At 44.4% G+C, this 24096-nt stretch overlaps 1 protein-coding gene across 1 annotated transcript; it reads right to left on the bottom strand.

Moving 5' to 3' along the window:
- Window positions 1-2004: 2004 nt before the first annotated feature.
- Window positions 2005-23845, bottom strand: abhd5a (abhydrolase domain containing 5, lysophosphatidic acid acyltransferase a). Its single transcript, XM_078216892.1, has 7 exons — window positions 23763-23845; window positions 20513-20598; window positions 17294-17666; window positions 14051-14202; window positions 13232-13346; window positions 10214-10400; window positions 2005-2654 (listed from the first exon to the last, which is right to left on the bottom strand). The coding sequence occupies exons 1-7, from the start codon at window positions 23789-23791 to the stop codon at window positions 2565-2567; spliced, it is 1032 nt and encodes a 343-aa protein (XP_078073018.1). The 5' UTR covers window positions 23792-23845; the 3' UTR covers window positions 2005-2564.
- Window positions 23846-24096: the final 251 nt, after the last annotated feature.

The following is a 24096-nucleotide window of genomic DNA, read 5'->3' as shown; positions in this document are numbered from 1 at the left end:
CTATGTCCCCTCATGCTAGCCATCACCATCTGAGGAAAAAGGCTCCTACTATCCACCCTGTCTAATCCTCTGATCATCTTGTATGCCTCGATTAAGTCACCTCTTAACCTTCTTCTCTCTAACGAAAACAGCCTTTCCTCATAAGACCTTCCCACCATACCAGGCAACATCCTGGTAAATCACCTCTGCACCCTTTCCAATGCTTCCACATCCTTCCTATAATACAGCGACCAGAACTGTAAGCAATACTCCAAGTGCGACCGCACCAGAGTTTTGTACAGCTGCAACATGACATCATGGTTCCGAAACTCAATCCCTCTACCAATAAAAGCTAACACACTGTACGCCTTAACAACCCTATCAACCTGGGTGCCAACTTTCAGGGATCTATGCACAAGGACACCGAGTTCTCTCTGCTCATCCACACTACCAAGTATCTTACCATTAGCCCAGTACTCTGTATTCTTGTTACTCCTTCCAAAGTGAATCACCTCACACTTTTCCGCATTAAACTCCATTTGCCACCTCTCAGCCCAGCTAATCTATGTCCCTCTGTAACCTGCAACATCTTTCCGCACTGTCCACAACTCCACCGACTTAAGTGTCATCCGCAAATTTACTTACCCTTCCTTCTATGCCCTCATCCAGGTCATTTATAAAAATGACAAACAGCAGTGGCCCCAAAAGAGATCCTTGCGGTACACCACGAGGACTTTCCAGCCACGCCCACCTCAAAACCAGAAAATCCTGCCCGATGTCTACAGACCTTTCCATGGTCCGCCCCTTGCCCGCTCCAATTCCCGTGGCGGGTGGAATGGGAAAATTCGCCCCCGGTGGTTCTGCAATGGAATAGAATCCCTGCCTTAGAGGTTTATCCATCACTGAACCTTTGATAATTTGGAATGTGAACCCTCTATGAAAGCACATGAGGCTACAAGAGTTAAAATATCACTAAGAGCTTTGCGTAATACAAGAGGTAGGAGCAGGGGTAGACCTGATGGCTGATCTTAGGCTTCAACTCCATTTTCCCATCCACTCCCCATGTCCCTGGATTCCAAGTCACCAAAAATCTGTCTATCCCCGCTTTAAATGTATCCAATGATATGCCCCGGGGTAGAGAATTCCAAAGAGTCATTAGTCTTTGAGTGCAGTAATTTCTCATCTCAGTTCTAAATGGGATTGCGTCCCTGCAATTTAGAACACGTTACTTTCCGAAATGTCCATTTCACATCAACACAACATTTATACCATGAACGCTTTTGTTACATTTAGTAGCTGGCTTACACGTTACTGGGATAAAAGCAAAATACTGCAGATGCTGGAATCTGAAACAAAAACAGAAAATGCTGGAAAATCTCAGCAGGCCTGACAGCATCTGTGGAGAGAGAATAGAGCCAATGTTTTGTCGCTGATGAAGGTCATCCAGACTCGAAACGTCTCCACAGATTTTCTCTCCACAGATGCTGCCAGACCTGCTGAGGTTTTCCAGCATTTTCTGTTTTGGTTACAAGTTACTGGACTTATTTCTTGTCTACACTGTCATGCCCAAGGCAATGTCTCTTCATGGTCCCAATCACCTAACATCAACGATTGAGAAAGAACAATACTAACTACCGACCACTGCCTACGGATTTGCTTGTAGCGATAGGAGTGAAGTGCTGTACTGCGACTGAAGATGTCAGTTAGTTGTTTTATCTTCACTTCAACTTCATGCTATGTGTATTGCTGTAATTATTGTATAATTCTGTTTGTTGACTCAGTGTTAGAAGTGTCGAGAGACTGCCAGTTAGACACAACAGATCAAAGTATCGATGCAACTTCATTCTTGCTGTGACTTCTCTCGGGGAGGGGGTTGAGCAGCAATGAGTAACCCCAATTTTCAACTAAACATAGAAAGATCTGCACTGACATAGCAATGCGTCACATTTCTCAGAAATAATTACCTTTCGGAGAGCAGTGACTGTGAATGTGAGCAAGCAACATGGAGAAACTGAACAGAAAGCTCGTGCCAAACAACTTTAAAAATAACCCATTGTCTAAGGTGGCTTTAAGTCACTTTAAATTTATAAAATTCTTTCAAAAGCATTTACATTTTCAATTAAAACAAAAATCTTTGCTCATAATCATAGTACTAAAATTATACAAACATAATATTAAATAGTTGTGATATATCAAGATTAATATTGCACAATGAAATACTGTGATGGCAGAGGTAATCAAAAGTAAAACTCAGTATAGCAATACTAAAAAGCATTTTGTTTAAACAAAGATAGACGGTATTGGCATAAGTCTTGTTTTGAATTTCTAAGTTTTAGACAGGAATCATCATTAAATTCATCTTCCAGTGCAAAGCTGGTGTGGTTAATATTAACTTTCTTGTTTGCATTCATACACTTTGAATTAAAAATGCAGAGGTTAGTTGGCAAGGCTGCAGAAATCCAACATTGATTGGTGTACATTCTGCAGATTCACGGTACTGTCTGATTGATAATGTACAGTAGTGCAGATTCCCAGTGCTATGATTGTTAAGTACAGTACAGCAAATTCTCAGTACTGTCTGATTATTAGTCTATGGTACTGCAGATTCCCAGTACTGTTTGATTGAAGTCTTCTGGCTGATCAGCATACACATAATGGCCAGCACCTCGAATAGCCTATCAAGCAAAAAAAAGACAAGTGTGTTAACGTTGACAAAATACGTTGAACAATTTCTTGTTTTGATTTTTAATACATTTTTACATAAAGTTTTTTTTGTCCTGGATTATTCAGTTTGTATCTGTGTCTGGGAGGCAGTGACGCAGTGATATTGTCACTGGACTAGTAATGCAGAGACCCTGAGCAAGATCTGGGGACCCGGGTTCGAATCCCACCACAGCAGTTGGTGAAACTTGAATTCAGATAAAAAAATCTAGAATTAATAGTCTTAATGATGGCCATAAAACCATTGCTAATTGTCATAAAAACCCATCTGGTTCACTAATCTCTTTTAGGGAAGGAAATCTGTCATCCTTACCCGGTCTGGCTGACAGCTTCTTCCCTGTTACTATCAGACTTTTGAATGGACCTACCTTGCATTAAGTTGATCTTTCTGTACACTCTAGCTATGACTGTAACACTACATTCTGCACTCCTTTCTTTCTCTAAAAGCAGAATGCTTTGCCTGTATAGCACGCAAGAAACAATCATTTTCACTGTATGTTAATACATGTGACAATAATAAAACAAATGAGTCCAGACCCACAGCAATGTGGTTGGCACTTAAATGCCCTCTGAAATGGAGGGCAGTTAGGGATGGGCAATAAATGCTGGCCCGGGCAGCGATGCCCACATCCCATAAATGAATTTTTTAAAATCTCAGGATACTCACTGGGTAAATCTTCATCCTCCAAAAAGCTTTTAGAGTGTCCACATCTTTAAGTTTTTGGAGCACTTCCAGATAAACAGTCAGCAAGTTCTGCTTGTTAATTGCTTTTACTCAATGAACTGGCCTTATTCCTCTATAAGATTATATTTCAGTCCATTCCAGAAGACTTGATTAGAAGCTTTAAAATGCAAAACAAACAACGTAACTGCGATCAAATACAGTTATGTATTTATAGATTTATCTTTCCTCTAACTCCTTGAGCAGATAAAATTAAAGAACCCAAACTTAAGTGCCAAATTACGTTTTTGTAGATAACTTTCAAACACATGCAGTATTTCTCTTTTCTTTCAAAAATATCAACCTGTCTTCCAGAAAGAGGTTGCGGAATATAGGCAGCAGTCAGTACCACATATCCACCGAGAAAATTGCCACTACACTGTCAATTTCATGTAATAATCAGATAATCAGTCTGCTCAAAATTGGTGTTTGGTAAAATATGGACCACTGCTACATTTCCTTAGTTTACAAACGTGGACTGAAAGAAAGTAAAGGGCAATATCTGTGGCACATTTTCATGCAAGAAGCTGTGACGACTTATACAATGTGAAGTTGGTAAATGTGTAATCACTTGTTTCTTCGGTGAGATACAGGGTTATTCGCTGAACTCTTTCAAAGTTACTATTTTCTCACACTGCAGTTCTGCATGCAGCTTTTTTGTATCATCAACCAACTATCTGTTTCTAGGATTCAAGTTGGATGGTATTACTGTGGCATTTCTCATGGACCTTTTAAAAATTAAACTCGAGTATCCTTGCGCAGCAGTGAGTCCTTCATGAGCTGCTTATACAAGTAGTCGCAGGGAATTGCAGGATACAGACCGCTTAGAGGCAAAAGGTCTTTAGAAAGGCGTCATGTGTCGGCACAGGTTTGGTGGGCCAAAGGGCCTGTGCCGTATCATACTTTGTCCAAAACTTTGAAACAGCGTCTTAACCTCCTTATGATTTTTAAGCCGTATCCTGATCAGATTATCTGCTTGCTTTAGAAAAATGAAAAACTTGCATTTCTATGGCGCCTTTCACAAACCCCATGATGGCCCAAACCACTTACCAGCTAATGGGGAGCTTTTTGAAGTGTAGTTACTGTGATAATGCAGCAAACACACGGCTGCTATTGTATACAACAAGCTCCCACAAACAGCAATGACCAATCCATTTTGTGATTTTGGTTGAGGGATAGATATTGGCCAGGACACCAGGGAGAATTCCCCTGCTCTTCTTCAGAATGGTGTTGTGAGAACTTTTGCATCCACCCAAGAGGGCAAATCGGTTAACATCTTATCTGGAAGATGGTTTTTCTGCCAGTGCAGCAATCCCTCAGCACTGCACTGGGACCATCAATCTAAATCTCATGCTTAGGTTCCTGGAATAGAACTCAGCCTTCTGACTCAGAACGCTACCCACTGAATCACAGGGTATGAGAAATCCAACAAAGGGCAACACACAATTGATTAAAAGTGATTTCCAGGCAATAGTTTTGTTCTTAGAACTGCAGTCATTTCATTATTTCATCTATTTAAAGAGAAGAATGTCTTCTGCAAGTGTGTAACCATCTTTTGAGATTGTTGCTTCTTTTAAAATAAATTCACTTATTTTAAACTTAGCCCCAAGGTCTCAGATGATGGTGTACCACTCTCAAAGACTGCAGTGAGATCTCATACACAGAATGTCTGCCAGCTAAGAGCAATTACTAGGCTGTGTTTGCTAATAGTTTCCTAAATACATTACCAAGAGCTTACTTGTAACTCAAGCCAAGGATAGATGCTCTCAAAGAAATGGTAAGTTGGTACTTGCCCAAGATTTAAAATATGACACGTCTTAAAAGATTCAAAAACTGTACCTCAGATATTGATGATCTCTCCGATGTTAATTATGTATCAGATATTGATAATATACTTGAGATATTGATTATGGCAAGAGAGGGAGGAATTTGGAATAATTATCACTGAAGAAAAAGTAATAGGCAAACTAATGGAAGTAAAGGCTGACAAATCCCCTGGACCTGATGGCCTGCATCCCAGGGTCCTAAAAACTGGCTGCAGAGATGGGGGATGAATTGACTATCTTCCAAAATTTCCTAGATTCTGGAAAGGGGCTGTGGTCTTAACTATCTATAATCTATATTAATGATTGGATAAAGGAATTAAGTGAATTGCAGCCAGATTTGCTGATGATACAGAGAGAGGTGTGAAATAGTCCCTGTAAAGCGTTGTAGACAGGTTAAGTGGCTGGACAAAAACTTGGCAGATGGAGTATAATATGGGAGAAAGAGAGGTTATCCAGAAGAATAGAAAAGCAGAATATCCATTAAATGGACAGAGACGATAAAATGCTGCTGCAGAGAGGGATCTTTGTGCCCTTATATATGATACACAAAAGGTTAGCATTTAGGTACAGCAAGTAATTAGGAAGGCAAATGGAATAAAGAACAAAGAAAATTACAGCACAGGAACAGGCCCTTCGGCCCTCCAAGCCTGCACCGACCATGCTGCCCGACTGAACTAAAACCCCCTACCCTTCCAGGGACCATATCCCTCTATTCCCATCCTATTCATGACGCCCCTTAAAAGTCACTACCGTATCCGCTTCCACTACCTACCCCGGCAGCGAGTTCCAGGCACCCACCACCCTCTGTGTAAAAAACTTGCCTCGTACATCTCCTTTAAACCTTGCCCCTCGCACCTTAAATCTATGCCCCCAAGTAATTGACTCCTCCACCCTGGGAAAAAGCTTCTGACTATCCACTCTGTCCATGCCCCTCATAATCTTGTAGACTTCTATCAGGTCGCCCCTCAACCTCCGTCGTCCCAGTGAGAACAAACCAAGTTTCTCCAACCTCTCCTCATAGTTAATGCCCTCCATACCAGGCAACATCTTGGTAAATCTTTTCTGTACCCTCTCCAAAGCCTCCACATCCTTCTACTAGTGTGGCGACTAGAATTGAACACTATATTCCAAGTGTGGCCTAACTAAGGTTCTATAAAGCTGCAACATGACTTGTCAATGCCCCGGCCGATGAAGACAAGCATGCCACGTCTTCTTGACTAACTTCGCCACCTGCGTTGCTACTTTCAATGACCTGTGTACCTGTACACAGGTTGGTCTTTATTGCAAAGGGGATGTGTATAAAAGCAGGGAAGTCTTGTTTTAACTGCAAGTCTTGTCACAAGTGTACAGGGCATTTCTGAGATAACTCCCTTTGCATTAGTCTCATACTTACACTGTAGGCAGTTCAGAGAAGGCTCATTCCTGGGATGAGGGATTTGTCTTATGAGAAAAGGTTGAGCAGGTTGTGATAATAACTCATTGGAATGTGGAAGAAGAATGAGAGGTGATCATGAAAGATTCTGAGGGGGACTGACAGGATTGGTTCTGAGAGGAAGGTTCCCTCGTGGGACAATCTACAGCTGGGGGCAGAGTTTCAAAATAAGGGTTCCCTTATTTAAGATGACAGTAAGAAATCTCAACACCAGGTGAGTGGTTTTTCTGGTGATGGTCACCTGTTGAAGGAGCAGCGCTCCGAAAGCTCGTGCTACCAAATAAACCTGTTGGACTTTAACCTGGTGTTGTGAGATTTCTTACTGTGCCCACCCCAGTCCAACACCGGCATCTCCACATCTTAATTGAGATGAGATTTAGGATATAAGAGCAGAATTAGGCCATTCGGCCCATCAGGCCCGCTCCACCATTCGATCATGGCTGATATGCTCCTCATCCCCATTTCCCTGCCTTCTCCCCATAACCTTTCAACCCATTACCAATTAAAAATCTGTCTAACTTCTCCTTAAATTTACTCACTGTCCCAGCATCCACTGCACTTTGGGGGAGCGAATTCCACAGATTCACAGCCCTTTGGGAGAAGTAGTTTCTCCTCAACTCTTTTATATTTGCCACCCCTTATCCGAAGACTATGACCTCTTGTCCTAGAATGCCCCAGCAGCGGAAGCATCCACTCCACGTCTACTTTATCCGTACCTTTTATCATCTTGTATACCTCCATTTGATCTCCGCTCATTCTTCTCAATTCCGGACAGTATCGGTCTAAACTGTTCAATCTCTCTTCATACGACAAACACCTCATCTCTGGAATCAATCTAGTGAACCTCCTCTGAACTGCCTCCAATGCCACTACATCTTTCCTCAAATAAGGGGACCAAAACTGCGTACAACAAAGATGGAGATGAGGAGGAATTTTTTCTCTCAGAGAGTCCTTAATGTTTGGGATTGTCTTCCCCAGACAGCTGGGTGTGATGGGTCATTGAATATATTCAAGGCTGAGCAAGGGGAGTCAAAGGTTATGAATAACAGGTGGGGAAGTGGAGGTGAGGCCAAAATCAGGTTAACCATGACCTTTTTAAATGGTAGAGCAGGTTCGAAGGGCTGGGAGGCCTATTCTTGCACTTATTTCTTATGTATCACATATAGCAACAGTGAGAAGTAATGTATCCTTTTAAAAATAATATATTAAATCACATTCTGGGAAAATGCCTGGGGTTAAAACAAGACCCGAGAAGTCTAGATCACAGCCTTTGAACAAAAGGACTTTTAGAAATGGCACATGATTCTAATTAATAGCTAGAACTAATATGTTCAGATCTCCAAGGTCGTTTCACGAGGCGATTATGTTTTCTGGAGAGATAAGGTGTACATGAGAGTATTCCCAAGGAAGGCTGTTGGTAACGAAAACTATCACGTATGCTGATTGGAAAGAAGGGCTCCATTTATAGTCCAACAAATCCGAGAGAGAAACTGTAAAACATCAAGCAATCAGCCTGTCCTTGGATGGCTGATTAAAACTTGACCATAAAAATTTTCAAATATGCTTCTGTCCAAATGGCTGACACTTTAAAAAAATTAATCATTGCGACCGCCTAGCGAAGCAAGCTTGGTGATCTGAGCATCTTAGCTCCAGCTGCTAATTAGAATCACCTACCAATTCTAAAAGTCCCCTTGCTCAAATACTCCAATCTAAACTTTTTGGGTCTAATCAACGTACAAACATACATATTAGGAGCAGGAATGGGCCATTCAGCCTCTCAAGCCCCCTCCAAGATCGTGGATGATCTCAGTTCTATATTCCTGTCTACCCGTGATACCCTTTAACTCTCTTGTCAATCAAGAACCTATTTAGGACATGGGGGGATTACCTACATTTGGTCTAATGTTAAACCTTTTGGTTCAACGTACTTAAAGAGCTTGAGAGAATCTTTGATGGCCTTAGAGTTCGGGGCATCTGACGCTGGGTCTCGCAGACAAAAAGATCAGTGATGCGAATGGGGAAAGGCTGGGCAATATCCTAACATTTGCAGCATGGAATGCCAGCCTTTTGCTCATGGATTAGTGATAAGCTCCCTTCAATAGGAATTGTCATAAAATCATTCTGGAATGTGTACCTATGGAATTCTTGACTTGTTTACTCTGTGCTAAACCGGATACATTTGGCAAAGTTTGGGACCCTTATCATGCCGGACAACACTCCCATGTTTTATGATTTTAATAAAGCTCTTACCTATTTCAGGTGGAAGCTTCCTATGTTTGCCCTCCTCACCCTTCACCACCTCCCCTCACCACCCTCAAACACACACACACACCTACACACCCACCCACACACGCCCACCCACAGAAACGACTAAAAATGGAGGTTAGCTGCAAATTTCACAGGATACTGTCCCTTTTCCAGTCCAATGCTCGATGAACTGTTGCACATGGCCTAATGAGCTCTCAAACTGATTTGATTTATTGTCACATGTATTAGTATAGAGTGAAGAGTATTGTTTCTTGCGCACGATACAGACAAAACATACCGTTCATAGAGAAGGAAAGGAGAGTGCAGAATGCAGTGTCACAGTCATAGCATAGCACAGGATGATTGATGTTTTGTAATCTTTGAACTTGACAGTTGTGTTAGTTTTAAAATAAGTACAGGGGTATTTGTACATTGGAATGACTGATTATTAATTTGTTCCTGTGATTCCCACTGGGGATCATGGCAGTGGAATTCACCATTCTGCGCTTGAATTTTCACCTCCACTTCAAAATGTGAAGGACCAACAGCAGCAGCTTGAGCCTTTCTAGTGCCTTTAACGAAGAAAAAACATCCTGAGGCACTTCACAGAGATATAATCAGACAAGAAAATGGATGCTGAGTCACAGAAGATGGGTTAGGAGCGGTGGCCGAAAGAGATGGATTTTAAGGAGCACCTTAAAGAAGGAGAGAGGTAGAAGGGTTGTGGGAAAGAATTCTGGAATGCAAGGCTTGGACAGCTAAAGGCATTGCCACCAATGGTGTGGCAAAGAGTGGACACGAAATATGACAGCACTGTGGACGGTTGAGAGATGTGATGGAGGGAGGTAATTGCCAGTGTAAATTTTGATTTGATTTATTGTCACATGTATACAGTGAAAAGTATTGTTTCTTGCACGCTATACAGACAAAGCATACCGTTCATAGAGAAGGAAAGGACAGAGTGCAGAATGTAGTGTTACAATCATAGCTAGGGTGTAGAGAAAGATCAACTTAGTGTGAGGTAGGTCCATTCAAAAGTCTGATGGCAGCAGGGAAGAAGCTGTTCTCGAGTCGGTTGGTACATGACCTCAGACCTTTGCATCTTTTTCCCGACGGAAGAAGGGGGAAGAGAGTATGTCCAGGGTGGGTGGAGCTCGATTATGCTGGCTGCTTTTCCCGAGGTAGCGGGAAGTATAAACACAGTCAATGGATGGGAGGCTGGTTTGTGTGATGGACTGACTCTCGAGTGCGTAGGTTTTCAAAGAAAATCCAGTATAATTTACTTACTATTATGTTGACTGAAGATTTTGGCCTGAGAGCTTTGATCTGTTTTCCAGAGTAGCCATCAATGCAGGAGCGAGCTCCATAGATTGCTGTGATGGAGATGTCCTCTTGTATCTGATTCATCCTCAATAGCATTGGCTGTTTAGCCCAGCCATAAGGTATGGTCATGTTCTTGAAAGCAACTTCACCACTAAAAACATAGAGAAAAAGAAAACTTGGCAGGATGTTCTCACAATTTTCTTTCCATTCTCGTGTAACCCACATTCAACTGGGATAAATTGAAAAGTCGGCAACATTTTACAATAGCCGTGTGATTGACTGTTGAAAGAGATTTGAGTGGGGTGTTAAGTTCTCTCCATTTTTGAGATGGAGCAATTCATTGCAGAGCGCGCTCTGGGTTCAATCAGCATTTGAATGAAAAATCGTCAACATTTAACCCAGCGCTTCCCAAACTTTTTCCCAATATGATCCCGTTTTAATGTCTCAGACTTTATGGGACACCAGAGTGAAAATTAGGGGGTGTTGATGGTTAGAGAGTTGCAGAGTTATTTGCTTGGGGTGCGGGGGAGAATGGCTTCAGGCTGGTTTAAAAGCTACTGGGTTTGTTGTGTAAAAGTGAAGGCCCACTGTTCTACAGGCTGTAGTTGTAGCAACAACCAGAGCAGACCATTAAGCCTTGCCCAACAACAGGGGGGAAAAAAACCACACCAAGATTTAAAGGGGTCTCACAGAGCTCCAGAGCTGGCATTGCTGCCTCAGAGCTCATGACCCCAAAATCGTGTCCCTCTGGGGGTTCCAACCCAAAGATCTGGAGCGCCTGAGGAAAGCATACTCAATGATTGAGTTTCCTAAATCGGTCCTGTTAATGGCACCCAAGCTTAATCCTATTATTTTATGTTTGAAGTCATCTTTTTATTGCAAAGACAGCAACAAATTTCAACAGCCAGGATTCACGGTCAGTGGCAAAGCGACAACAATCGCGACTGACCTTGAAGAAAGCTGCTCACAAACGTCTAACAATCTCTGCAGCATGGATGTCCCCTTTCCCAATATTAATCTGAATTTGGCACCAAGTGAAGAGGATCACAAGGCAACCAACACCACAGGCAGGATAGACAGCTAATCGGATTGAAGTATTGACGGATGAATATCAGCCACCACACCAGGGACAACTCCAGTGTCTTCTTCAAAATGGTGCCTTGGGGTTCCTTACCCCCACTTAGGAGGAGGGGGGAGGGAGGGTGGGGGAGGAGAGCAGGTGGGCCCTTGGTTTTATGTCTCATCTGAACGACAGTACTTGTAACAGTGCAGCACTCCCTCACTACTGCACTGGAGTGTCAGCACAGATTTTTGTGCTCAAGTACTGGAGTGGGATTGATCCACTAATTAAATCCGAATCCTCTGGTTCTCAATCCTTCCACCATTCTGTCCAGACCTCTCATGATTTTGAATACTTCTAAATACTTGGGTGGCACAGTGGTTAGCACTGCTGCCTGACAGCACCAGGGACCCGGGTTCAATTCCCGGCTTGGCTCACTGTCTGTGTGGAGTTTGCACATTCTCCCCGTGTCTGCGTGGGTTTCCTCCAGGTGCTCCGGTTTCCTCCCACAATCCAAAGATTTGCGGTGGGCAGCACGGTGGCATAGTGGTTAGCACTGCTGCCTCACAGTACCAGGGACACCGGGTTCAATTCCCAGCTTGGGTCATTGTCTGTGTGGAGTCTATACGTTCTCTCCGTGTCTGTATGGGTTTCCTCCCACAGTCCAAAGATTTGCGGGTTAGGTTGACTGGCCATGCTAAATTGACCCTAATTTTGGGGGGGGATTAGCAGGGTAAATATGTGCGGTTACGAGATAGGGTGGGATTGTTGTCAGTGCAGACTCAATAGGCTGAATGGCCTCCTTCTGTACTGTAGGGATTCTATTCTATAAAATTGGCCATTGAGTTGATCGTGGAGAGGATAGCTGTCGACTCCAGAATGATATCAATGGGTTGGCTGAATAGGCAGAAAATTGACAGATGGAATTCAATCCAGAGAAGTGAGCTGATGCATTTGGGGAGGGCAGGCAAAGGAAGGAAATACTCAATAAACGGGAAAATATTGAGAGGGGTTGAGGAAGTGAGAGACCTTGGAGTGCATGTCCACAGGACAGGTAGAGGAGAAAGCAGATGGAATGCTTTCCTTTATTGGACAAAGTATTGAATACAAAAACAGGGATGTAATGTTGGAATTGTATAAAATGCTGGTTAAGCCACAGTACAGTTCTGGTCACCACATTGCAAAAAGGGCATAATTGCTCTAGAGAGAGTACAGGGGAGATTTACAGGAATGTTCCCAGGGCTTGAAAATTGCAGCCACGAGGAGAAACTGGAGGGGCTGGGTAGTTTTCCTCAGAGCACAGGAGGCTAAGGGATTACCTAATTGAGGTCTACAAAATTATGAGGGGCCTAGACAGGGAAGATAGGAAAGACTTGTTTCCCATAGCGGAGGCATACACTTACATTACACTGCAATGAAGTTACTGTGAAATTCCCCTAGTCACCATAATCCGCCGCCTGTCACTTAAGGTTATTGGTAGAAGGATTTGAGGGGACATGAGGAAAAACCTTTTCACCCAGAGGGTGGTGGGTGTCTGGATTTCACTGTGTGAACTGGTGGTTGAGGCAGAAACGCTCAACTCATTTAAAAGGTCCCTGGATCTGAAGTGCTGGAACCTACAAGGCCACAGACCAGATGCTGGAAAGTGGTATTAAAATGAAAGGCTAGTTTCTTTTTTCTCTACTTTGGCTGACGCAGACATGATGGGCTGAATGGCCTCTCTCTGCATCATAACCTTTCTAGGGTTCTATCAAATCTCCACTCAATCTTCTCTTCCTCAAGGAGAACTGCCCCAGCTTCTCCAGTCTATCCAAACAACCGTCATTGCTGTAGTTTATGGTTCAGTTCACAGAAGTGCCAGGAAGCTCCAAGAAATTATCAAGCTGGAAAAAACAAGCGGCAGAGTTACGTCCAGTGCTTACCTGGGGGTTTGTGCATTGCAGTGATAAATGTACTCAGTGACAGTATTTTCATCTTCGCACACCAAAGAGAACTTTTGCTTGAAGTCTGGCCTTAATCGCTGAACCAGAGTTGGACCTGTGATAAATGGAAGAAACATTTCCCCACTGAAAGATGATTCATTGCCACAGACTTTTGTTGGTGGAGGGTCTCAAGGACTATGGAGCAAAGGCAGGTAAATGGATTTGAGGTACAGATCAAACAAGATCTCTTTGAACAGCGGAGCAGGCTCAAGGGGCTCCTCCTGTTCCAATGTAACCCTTCCCAAGGAGGGTAAATGGGCTGAGTAGAATCCCTGGTAAGGAGGGTCATATGGATTCAGTGGGAGGATAGGTGCATTCAAGGAAAAACAGGTGAAGTATTTGAGGGAGAAGAGAGTAGAGGGTTATGATGGTAGATTTAGATGAAAAAAAAAACAATGGGAGGATTGAGTGCAGCATAAACACCAGTATGGACTGGTGGGCCAAATGGCCTGTTTCTGTGCTGTACAACCTGTGTGATTGAAACGCCATTTCTTTCTCAATCTCTAGGTTGTTAAAGCAACAATCTAGAAGCAGCGAAGCAAAATATAAGACAAATTTTTTTATAGGAATCCAAAGGCTTAGCATTTATTCCATCCACACATTATCTGAGATATGACCTCCAGTATGAAAGTTAAAACAGATTTACTTATATTCAGATTACTGGTACACTGTCCACCAATAGTGTATGATTGAGAAAAAATTTGCTGGTGTAACGTATTTCTGATTGGAACAGAATATAGCACAGCAATGCTTCCTTACCAAAGGGCCCAGCCAATCTAAGGCCCGCCAATGGGTTGAATGGGCTCAGAATTGCACCCAAGGCTTTTATCCAGATCGGCATTGGGCGTTCCTGTTGTGTGTTAAGTCGCTCTGGAAATCCCCATGGTTCAACCAGAATAAGGTGCTTTACCCTGAACAAAGCAGATGCATTCACTATTAGATGTCTCTACAATAGCCACTTATACACCGGTTTTACTCAAGGTATCTGGGGTGAAATTTTCCTGACAGAAAGACCTGCATTTCTATAGTGCCTTTCACAACCTTTGGATGTCCCAAAGTGCTTTACAACCAATGAAATACTCAGTGGAGTTACTGTTGTAACGTAGGAAATGCAGCAGTCAATTGCACACAGCAAGCTACCACACACAGCAATGAGATAATGTACTTAAAGTACTTTCACGGATGTTGGTTGAGGGATAAATATTGTTCCAGGACACTGTGGAGAACTTCCTGCTCGTTTTTCGAAATATTGCCAAGGGGCATTTCATGTTCACCTTAGTGAGCAGACTGGGCCTGGGTTTAACATCTCATCCACAGGACAGCACTTCCGACAGTGCCGCACTCCTTCATTACCGCACCGCAGTGGCATTTTGTCTTCAGGTCTGTGGAGTGGAGCTTGGAACCCATGATCTTCTGACCCAGAGGCAAGCGTGCTACCCACTGATCCACAGCCATGAAGAGCAGCAGGTGGCCTTCTGATGCCCCATGTTGTGGTTCTCTCCTTCCACAGGACACCGAGGACTCAACAGCAGCAGTGTGAAAATTCAGAAGAGATAATTCCACAGCTGCAGAATGTTTTGAATGAGGACCTAAAGAATGAGGAAATTGAAATAAAAATAATGGCTGAAATATTAAGTTCTTCTTTGAAAGTGTCAGAAAAATTTCAGCAGATAATTTCAATTTAACTATGTCATCTGAAGTTGAATTTTAGAGTAAAAATACATGACTAACGTGGCTCTAATCTGTAACGTGTGAAGCTCAATATGATATCAATTTTGTTGTGCTTGTCACAAGGGAGTAATGGAGACTCAGGAGAGAGAGGAACATACAGAAAACAGAATAAGAAACACACAAGGAGCCAGGTGAGACACAAAGAGAAACCCAAAGATAAATTAGCAAAACAGAATAGAAAGAAAGAAAAGCAGAAAGGGAAACCGGGAGAAACAACAAAAGCGAGAAGAGCTGGAAAAGAGAAAAATAATGGTGAGAGAGATACAGCAGGATTAGTGGGCACCAGAGTTAAATGAGGAGAGGCAGGAGAGAAACCAAGAGAAACATAAAGGGGATGGATATAAGAATGAGAGAGAGAGAAAGCTCCATTGATGGTACAAGAATTGTTTTTTAAAAATCTGGGGTTAACCTACCCCGTCAGCCGGGAACCAGATGGGTTTGGGTGCAATGTTGATTTCACACCCTGTCTGATCTTACTTTCCATTCAATTCAACCAGTAATATTGGGCAGGTGTAAGATCCATCTGCCTCGGTGGGTTTCTTGGGGCGGCACGGTAGCACAGTGGTTAGCACTGCTGCCTCACAGCGCCAGGGACCTGGGTTCGATTCCCGGCTTGGGTCACTGTCTGTGGGGAGTTTGCACATTCTCCGTGTGTCTGCGTGGGTTTCCTCCGGGTGCTCCGGTTTCCTCCCACAGTCTGAAAGATGTGCTGGTTAGGGTGCATTGACCCGAACAGGCGCCGGACTGTGGCGACAAGAGGAATTTCACAGTAACTTCATTGCAATGTTAATGTAAGCCTTACTTGTGACTAATAAATAAACTTTACTCATCTCAGTGAGATTAAAATTCCCTCCAGTATCTCCAGAACCTCTAAAAGTCAAAAGCTAGGTTTTATAAACAATGCCCAGCCATTTTCTTTAATTGGGATGAATTTCTCTGGCAGATTGGGACAAAAGGCAAGAACGTGGTTTCTCTTTCTTCACTGCATTTGTGTTATTTTAATTCGAGGGGTAGATTTGGGGAATCAGTGGGAAATGATCCTGAGTGCTGAGAGCAATTTGAGAAATGCCATCTATGATTTAACTGGTGGACCTGTACTTTTTGCTGATGGGTTATCAATGCTTGTTCATCGGTACATCTTTGACGACAGCATAACTAGGTCAATAATCAGCACCTTTCAGCGATCACTGAATCATTCCATTGAATCAGGATCTTCTCGGTCACAATACTTTCTCTCCGTGTGACCCTTGGAATGTGATGGGACTTTTCTCCATTATCAGATGTGACTCTTGAAAACCTCCATCAAACAAAATGTAGTTAATATGCAAGTTTCTTGTTCACACTTGGCTCCCTCCTCCTCCAAGCTTCAGCCTTGCAGTTATTTCTCATGACCAGATGAGAAATGATTCCCCCACCCCAACCCTTGTATCTCATGATGGATTTGTAATGTCACTAGTCAGGAAGTTTCCGCTAGGAATAAACAGGACCTGGAACAGATAGGTTGGTCCTTCATTGTGTCCAGCTCTGGCTACAGACAAAGCACAGTAAGAAGTCTCACAACAGTTGGACTTTAACCTGGTGTTGTGAGACTTCTTACTGTGCTTACCCCAGTCCAACGCCGGCATCTCCACATCACAGACAAAGCCACAGACTGCAGATGCAATGTCTAACATCAGCATCAGTGCAGCCTGTAAACATTCTCCTCTCACCTCAGGTCAGCACCACTCTGTGAAACTGAAGAACAAAAGAAGCCCTTATCCTAAACAGCAGCATCGTTATTTAGGATTGAACTTTACAGAACCACAGGAAAATTGATTATTTTCATTATTTGCGTTTAGCCACCCCTCACAGTTGACGGTGGTTATCTGAGGTCTCAGTTCCAGATTCACCTCTCACTCTTGAACAGGTTTGTCAGGTTATTATTCACAGCTGGAGTTCTAGTGATAGAGCCTCACAACTAGATGGAAAAAACAGGTATCTGGATAATAATCATTGAAAGCTCCTCATGAACAATACTGATTGAAAATGAAGGAGAATCCACAGCTCATCAACAGGAGCTGGACGGGAATCTATAGCCCACTGTCTTAAGGCAAGTGACATGTCCCTGGTTAGTGGAAATCACGAGCAGAAAATATAGGTCAAACGAGAAATTGTTGCTTCAACTTTTGAAGTGATCGTGATAAGTGGCAATCAGGGATTTATCAAACCTGCTTACTGAAACCCTCCCTTTTTGCCTCTTTTAGCTGATTCTTCAAAACTGTTTCTACCTACCTTTGTGGATATTTAATTGTGTATGAAGCAGCCAAAAATGCTCCAAGGTTATGTCCCAATAAAATCATTTTCTCCATTCCCACCGTGGCCCTCCATTCCTCGATAGACTCCACAAACTGGGTTTCTGCCAGTACTGAATCAATGCTAAAGTGTGGCCTACTACTCTGACCAAATCCCACCAGGTCAAAAGCATACACAGTGCGCTCTAGGCTAAGTGCATCAAAGTTCAAAGTCCAGAGTCCAACTCCCCCTCCAAATCCATGAATCAGAACGAGTGGAGTTTTGTTCCGAGTATCTTGGCTGAACGTTAGTGTCCATATCTTGTTGCCACTTGGTAGCGAGACATGTTCTTTCGTAAATTTACTTCTGACACCTGCAAAATATAAAGTAGCTATATCATGGACTTGCTTTCTTTTCACTTTCTGATCTTAGCCAAACAATATGCTGATTAATCAGCAATCCAACTTGAATTAGTGGTTCAATCAGACCAGAAACAACTGGATCAGCCATACAAATACTGTGGCTACAAGAGCTGGTCAGAGGCTGGGAATCCTGTGATGAGTAACTCACCTTCTGTCTTCCTGAAGCTTGACCACCATCTATTAGGCACAAGTCAGGAGTGTGATGGAATACTCCCCACTTGCCTGGATGGGTGCAGCTCCAACAACCCTCAAGAAGCTCAACACCATCCAGGACAAAGTAGCTCGTTTGATTGGCACCCCGTCCACCATTTTAAACATTCAGTCCCTCCAGCACTGATGCACAGTGGCAGCAGTGTGTACCATCTCCAAAGATATGCTTAGGTGGATTGGCCATGCTAAATTGCATGGGGTTATGGGGTAAGCGTTGATGCAGACTTGATGGGCCAAACGGCCTCCGTCTGCACTAAAGGGACTCTATGATTTAGCTACAAGATGCACTGCAGGAACTCACCAAGGCTCCTTTGGTAGCACCATCTAAACCCATGACCTCCACCACCGAGAAGGGCAAGGGGATCAGATGCATGGGTACACCCCCACCACTGCAAGTTCCCCTCCCAGACACAAATTATCCTGCCTTGGCATTATAATCACCACTCCTGCACTGTCACTCGATCAAAGTTCTGGAACTCCTTTCCTAACAGCACCATGGATGCACCTACGCCACATGGATTGCAGCGTGCAAGAAGGCAGCTCATTCGATCTCAGGCTTGAATATACTCAATAACTGAGCATTCACAGACCCATAGGGTAGAGAATGTCAAAGATTCAAATCCTCCTTATCTTAGTCCTAAATGGTTGATCCTTTAACCTGAGACAGTGACCCCTAGTTCTAAACTCTCCAGCCAGGGGAAACAAACTCTGAGCATCCATCCTTCAAGCCCCAAGAGTTTTAAATGTTTCAATGAGATCACCTCTCATTCCTTTGAATGTTGGAGAATATAGGCTCATTCTACTCAACAGGAGTCACGCCAATGATAATGTTTAGATGTCAGACTGGAAGACAACATGATGTTTAAGTTTTCAAGGGCTATAGAGGATAGACAGAAAAGTCAACTTAAGATTGCAATCAGATCAGCCATGATCTTATTGATGATGTGGAGATGCCAGTGTTGGACTGGGATGGGCACAGTAAGAAGTCTCACAACACCAGGTTAAAGTCCAACAGGTTTATTTGGTTACCTGACGAAGGAGCACCGCTCTGAAAGCTCGTGATACCAAATAAACCTGTTGGACTTTAACTAACAGGTTAAACAGACTTCTTACTGTGATCGTACTGACTGGTGGAGCAGGTTCAAGTATCGATTTGCCTGCTCCTGCTCCTATTTCTTACGACCTTATTAACTGCTACAAAACAATCTGGCCTCGTACCTCCCCCTTCCATTTCTGAATTAAAGACCAGTAAGTACTGTTTTCAATGTAGACAGGAGGAGTCTGCAGCAGGGACAATCAAACAAGGTAAGGGATCAATTTCAGCAATAAGGTTGAAATGAATTAGCTCCCCAACTAATACAATCTACTCTTGCTCTTCGAACCATAGAATCCCTACAGTGCAGAAGGCGGCCATTGGGCCCTTCGAGTCTGCAACTACTCTCCGAAAAAGTACTTTCTTACCCCCCCAACCCCATACATTTACAATGGCTAATCCACCTAACCTAGATATCTTTAGACTCGAAGGGACAATGGCCAATCCACAGCTTTGTCCCAGGAATTCCCCTGGTGAATGAATGCATGATCATCTTCCCCTTGTCTGTATATCCATCCTAAGGCCAGGATTCCCAAAACTACACACAATATAAATATAATCACTGCTCCATTTTGTTTTGTTTTTCTCCCAGTCAGCAGCACACTTGCTCTCGGCGCATCACTTGTTTCTGTTCTTGCCCCATCTCCATTCCTTTGGTCTCGGAAAATGAACTCTTCTCTCCTTCAATCTCTCTGATCTTTTACTCTATTACAGACCTTCTCCTTGTTCATGTCCCACCCAACCTTGCTCACAAACCTATTACAGTTCTAACTTTTCCCAGTTCTGACTGAAAGGTCGTAGACCTGAAATGTTAACACACTTTATCTCCACAGATGCTGCAATAACCTGCTAAGTATTTCCAGAATTTTCTAATTGTATTTCAGATTTCCAGCGTCAATATGATTGAGATCTGGGGTCCTGCTGAAAAAAAAAAGACATGCCAAAGCTTTCTGTCCTGCACTCATCAGGACACTTCACAAGAATACCTGTATAAGAGGGAAACAATAATTTATGAGAATAGAATGCTAATTGCTTGGTAAGTGGACTCTGATTGGTAGAGGTGTTACCATGGAGAATGCATCAGTTGATGGTGACTGACAGATAACTGCCGAGCAGTGTTTGTAATTTAGACCGGGCGGCTTGACCCTGATTGGGGAATGAATCCACAAATAACAAATTTATTTTGTTCAGCTGAAACAGGCGCAATGTGTTTACATGTTCTTTCTGTCTGCAAATGACAGGTCCCTGTGTATCAATATGCGTAACTTCTCACACGGTATAAATTGCTGTTTTCTCCTTACACTGGTATTCCTGCAAAGTGTCCTGACGAGTGCAAGATGAAAAGCTTCGACGTCTCTTTTTTTCCCCTAATTACCTGACCAGCGCACTTTTATAAAGCCACACTTTCTATATCTTCAGTGATGCTAACCCAGGACTCATCAACAATTATAAAGAAAATCCAACAGGCAAATGAGCTAAACAATCTCTCCTTACCCTGTAGCATTTTATTCTCAGCATCCTTGAGAAGGGACAAAGATGTGGGACACCAACTAGGCAGCCAACTAAGAAGCCATCCTAACCTAGAAAGGAAAAAAAATTAAACATTGAGAAACATGTACATCATCATACACTCAACGGCATTTCTGGGAGATAACATTTATCACGGAGGAAAGTGCCTCGAGAACACACCCATCTCAAGCAAGACTAAACACATCATTATTGTGCCTCAGACAAACAGGATATAAAATGTTATTAGTTGATTGTTACTGTCAAACCTTCCAGTATTTAGAGAGAACACAGCAATTATGAAACCCTAACATAGGTGTATTCCCAACTTCCTCTGAGAAGGCAAGAAGCTGCTAATGATTTGATTTGATTTATTATCACCTGTATCGATACACAGTAAAAAATATTGTTTCTTGCGCGCTATGCAAAGTATACCATTCATAGAGTACATAGGAGAGAAGGAAAGGAGGTTGCAGAATGTAGTGTTACTGTCATAGCTAGGATATAGAGAAAGATCAACTTAATATAAGGTAAGTCCATTCAAAAGTCTGATGGTAGCAGGGAATAAGCTGTTCTTGAGTCGGTTGGTACATGATCTCAGACTTTTGTATCTTTTTCCTGATGAAAGAAGGTGGAAGAGAGAATGTCCGGGGTGTGTGGGGTCCTTGATTATGCTGGCTGCTTTTCCAAGGCAGCAGGAAGTGTAGGTGGAGCCAATGGATGGGAGGCTGGTTTGTGTGATGGATTGGGCTTCGTTCACGATCCTTTGTAGTTTCTTGCAGTCTTGATCAGAGCAGGAGCCAGACCAAGCTGCGATACAACCAGAACGGATGCTCCCTATGGTGCATCTGTAAAGGTTGGTGAGATTCGTAGTGGACATGCCAAACTTCCTTAACCTCCTGAGAAAGCAGAGACATTGGTGGGCCTTCTTAACTATAGCGCCGGCGTGGAGGGACTAGGACAGGTTGTTGATGACAGGTTGTTGATGATCTGGACACTTAGAAACTTGAAGCTCTCAACCATGTCTCAAACACTTGCAGTTCCATCAACACAGGCCTTGGCCTTTTCAATACATGTCAATCTACTGAGTGGTCCAGATCCCAAAAATTTCGTCTTGGAGCTTGGCCTCCTGTACAAATCTTAATTTCCCATCGGAGCAATTTATCAGATCCCCACAAAAGTTCAACAGTAGAGTCTAGAAACACATCAAATTCAAACTGGAAAAAGGCATGCATCTTTCCGAAAATGCTTCGGTGCTCGATGCAAACGGGTGCAGCAAGGAACTCAAAACTGTATTTACAACAAGAAAGATACCAGAGGCTGGGCCAACCTCTACACAGGATGAAATGAACCTCTTCCAAAAGCTAGCAGGTAAATTCAAGCCTACATCCTAAGGAAAATACATTGCGGTTTCGAATTGAACACTTTTCCCAGAACTATGGCAATATTCCAAAGTTTGAGCGATCAAATTGGAGATGCTCAAGAAGCCAGGACAGCGGTGATAGCTCGGAGGGTAGTGATGCTGGGCTGGAGGAGATTACAGAGAAGGTGGGGGGAGAGCAAGTCCGTGCAGGGATTCGAAAACAAGGTTGAGGATTTTATAACCGCGCTGTTGTTGAAACAGGAATAAACGTAGTTCAGCAAGGACAAGGGGCGATGTGTGAACAGAATGGTGAGGGTTAGGACACTCAGTGGCTGTTGTTAATTTCTTCCTCCCTTATGTCTACAGCAGAGCTTTGCATAACCTCAAGTTTATGGAGCGTAGAATATGGGAGTTGAGCCATTAAGCATTTGATAAAGTGCCACCCAACAGATTTGTGAGCAAAAAGAAAGCTCATGGAATAAAAGGTACAGTAGCCATACAAAAGTGACCGAGTGGCAGGAAACAGAGCGTGGTTGTTTTTCAGACTAGAGGATGGTTTATAGTGGATTTTCAAAAGTATTGGTATTAGAATCTCTGCTCGACCTGATATATATTAATGATCTAGATCTTGATGTACAGAGCACACTTCAAAATTTTGGATAGTATGAAACACGGAAGTATTGTGAACCATGAGGAGGGGATAGTGTAGGGCTTCAAAAGGAACAGGTTGGTCAAATATGTCAAATGGCAGATGAGAACCAGAAGGCATAAATGTAAGGAAGCTGGCAAAAGAAGCATTGAAGACATCAGGAAACATTGTTTACACAGCAAGACATTCAAGAGGAAATTGGATCATCTGAAAAGGAAGAAAAATTGCCAGGTTACACGGCGTGGCATCAAGTGGATTGTCTGTTCAGAGGTCTAGCAGAAACATGATGGGCGAATGACCTTCTTCCGTGCTGTAACCATTCTACGATTCTATTAGTGCAGTGAAATAGTCAACAGGTAACAAAGGCATGACCAAGGACTTCCGCATCCCATGAGCAGAGGCTCACCCTGAGAAATGATTGTCCAGTGTGTGGGGACACTCGGTCACTCTCTGGGATTTGATTGTCCAGTATGAGTGGTCAGGCACTGGGCGTGAGAGCGGTCGACCCCCCGCCCCCCGGGGGTTGTGGGCGGTCGACCCCCCCCCGGGGGTTGTGGGCGGTCGACCCCCCCCCGGGGGTTGTGGGCGGTCGACCCCCCCCCGGGGGTTGTGGGCGGTCGACCCCCCCCCGGGGGTTGTGGGCGGTCGACCCCCCCCCGGGGGTTGTGGGCGGTCGACCCCCCCCCGGGGGTTGTGGGCGGTCGACCCCCCCCCGGGGGTTGTGGGCGGTCGACCCCCCCCCGGGGGTTGTGGGCGGTCGACCCCCCCCCGGGGGTTGTGGGCGGTCGACCCCCCCCCGGGGGTTGTGGGCGGTCGACCCCCCCCCGGGGGTTGTGGGCGGTCGACCCCCCCCCGGGGGTTGTGGGCGGTCGACCCCCCCCCGGGGGTTGTGGGCGGTCGACCCCCCCCCGGGGGTTGTGGGCGGTCGACCCCCCCCCGGGGGTTGTGGGCGGTCGACCCCCCCCCGGGGGTTGTGGGCGGTCGACCCCCCCCCGGGGGTTGTGGGCGGTCGACCCCCCCCCGGGGGTTGTGGGCGGTCGACCCCCCCCCGGGGGTTGTGGGCGGTCGACCCCCCCCCGGGGGTTGTGGGCGGTCGACCCCCCCCCGGGGGTTGTGGGCGGTCGACCCCCCCCGGGGGTTGTGGGCGGTCGACCCCCCCCGCCCCCCGGGGGTTGTGGGCGGTTGAACCCCCCTGGGGGCGAGACTGGCCGCTCTGTTTTACTCACAATCCGGCTCCCGAAGATTGCGCCGCCATATTGACCCGGATATGACATCAACTCATCCCCACCCGCTGACGTCACCGCCACGGGCAGGAACAAGGAGGCGGCGTTGGAAAAAGAGCGGCGCCGGACTCCGCCTGGGAGGACCTGGCGGCCATCTTGGTGAGGGAGGCTGAGGAGCGGAGCGGCGGGCAGCAAGTCCGGGCCGGATTGACATTTACCATTCAGATCATTGCCAACTTGTGGGGCGAGGTTTATTGTATCTGATTCTGTGTTAAATTATTTGAATTGTCTCCCATTAATAGAGAAGGGAGGGATACTTTATTCAGCCCTATTTTAT

This window comes from Mustelus asterias, chromosome 7, assembly GCF_964213995.1.
Source record: "Mustelus asterias chromosome 7, sMusAst1.hap1.1, whole genome shotgun sequence".
Lineage (NCBI taxonomy): Eukaryota > Metazoa > Chordata > Chondrichthyes > Carcharhiniformes > Triakidae > Mustelus > Mustelus asterias.
Note: the sequence above shows the minus strand (reverse complement) of the source record. Positions and strands in the feature narration are given on the sequence as shown.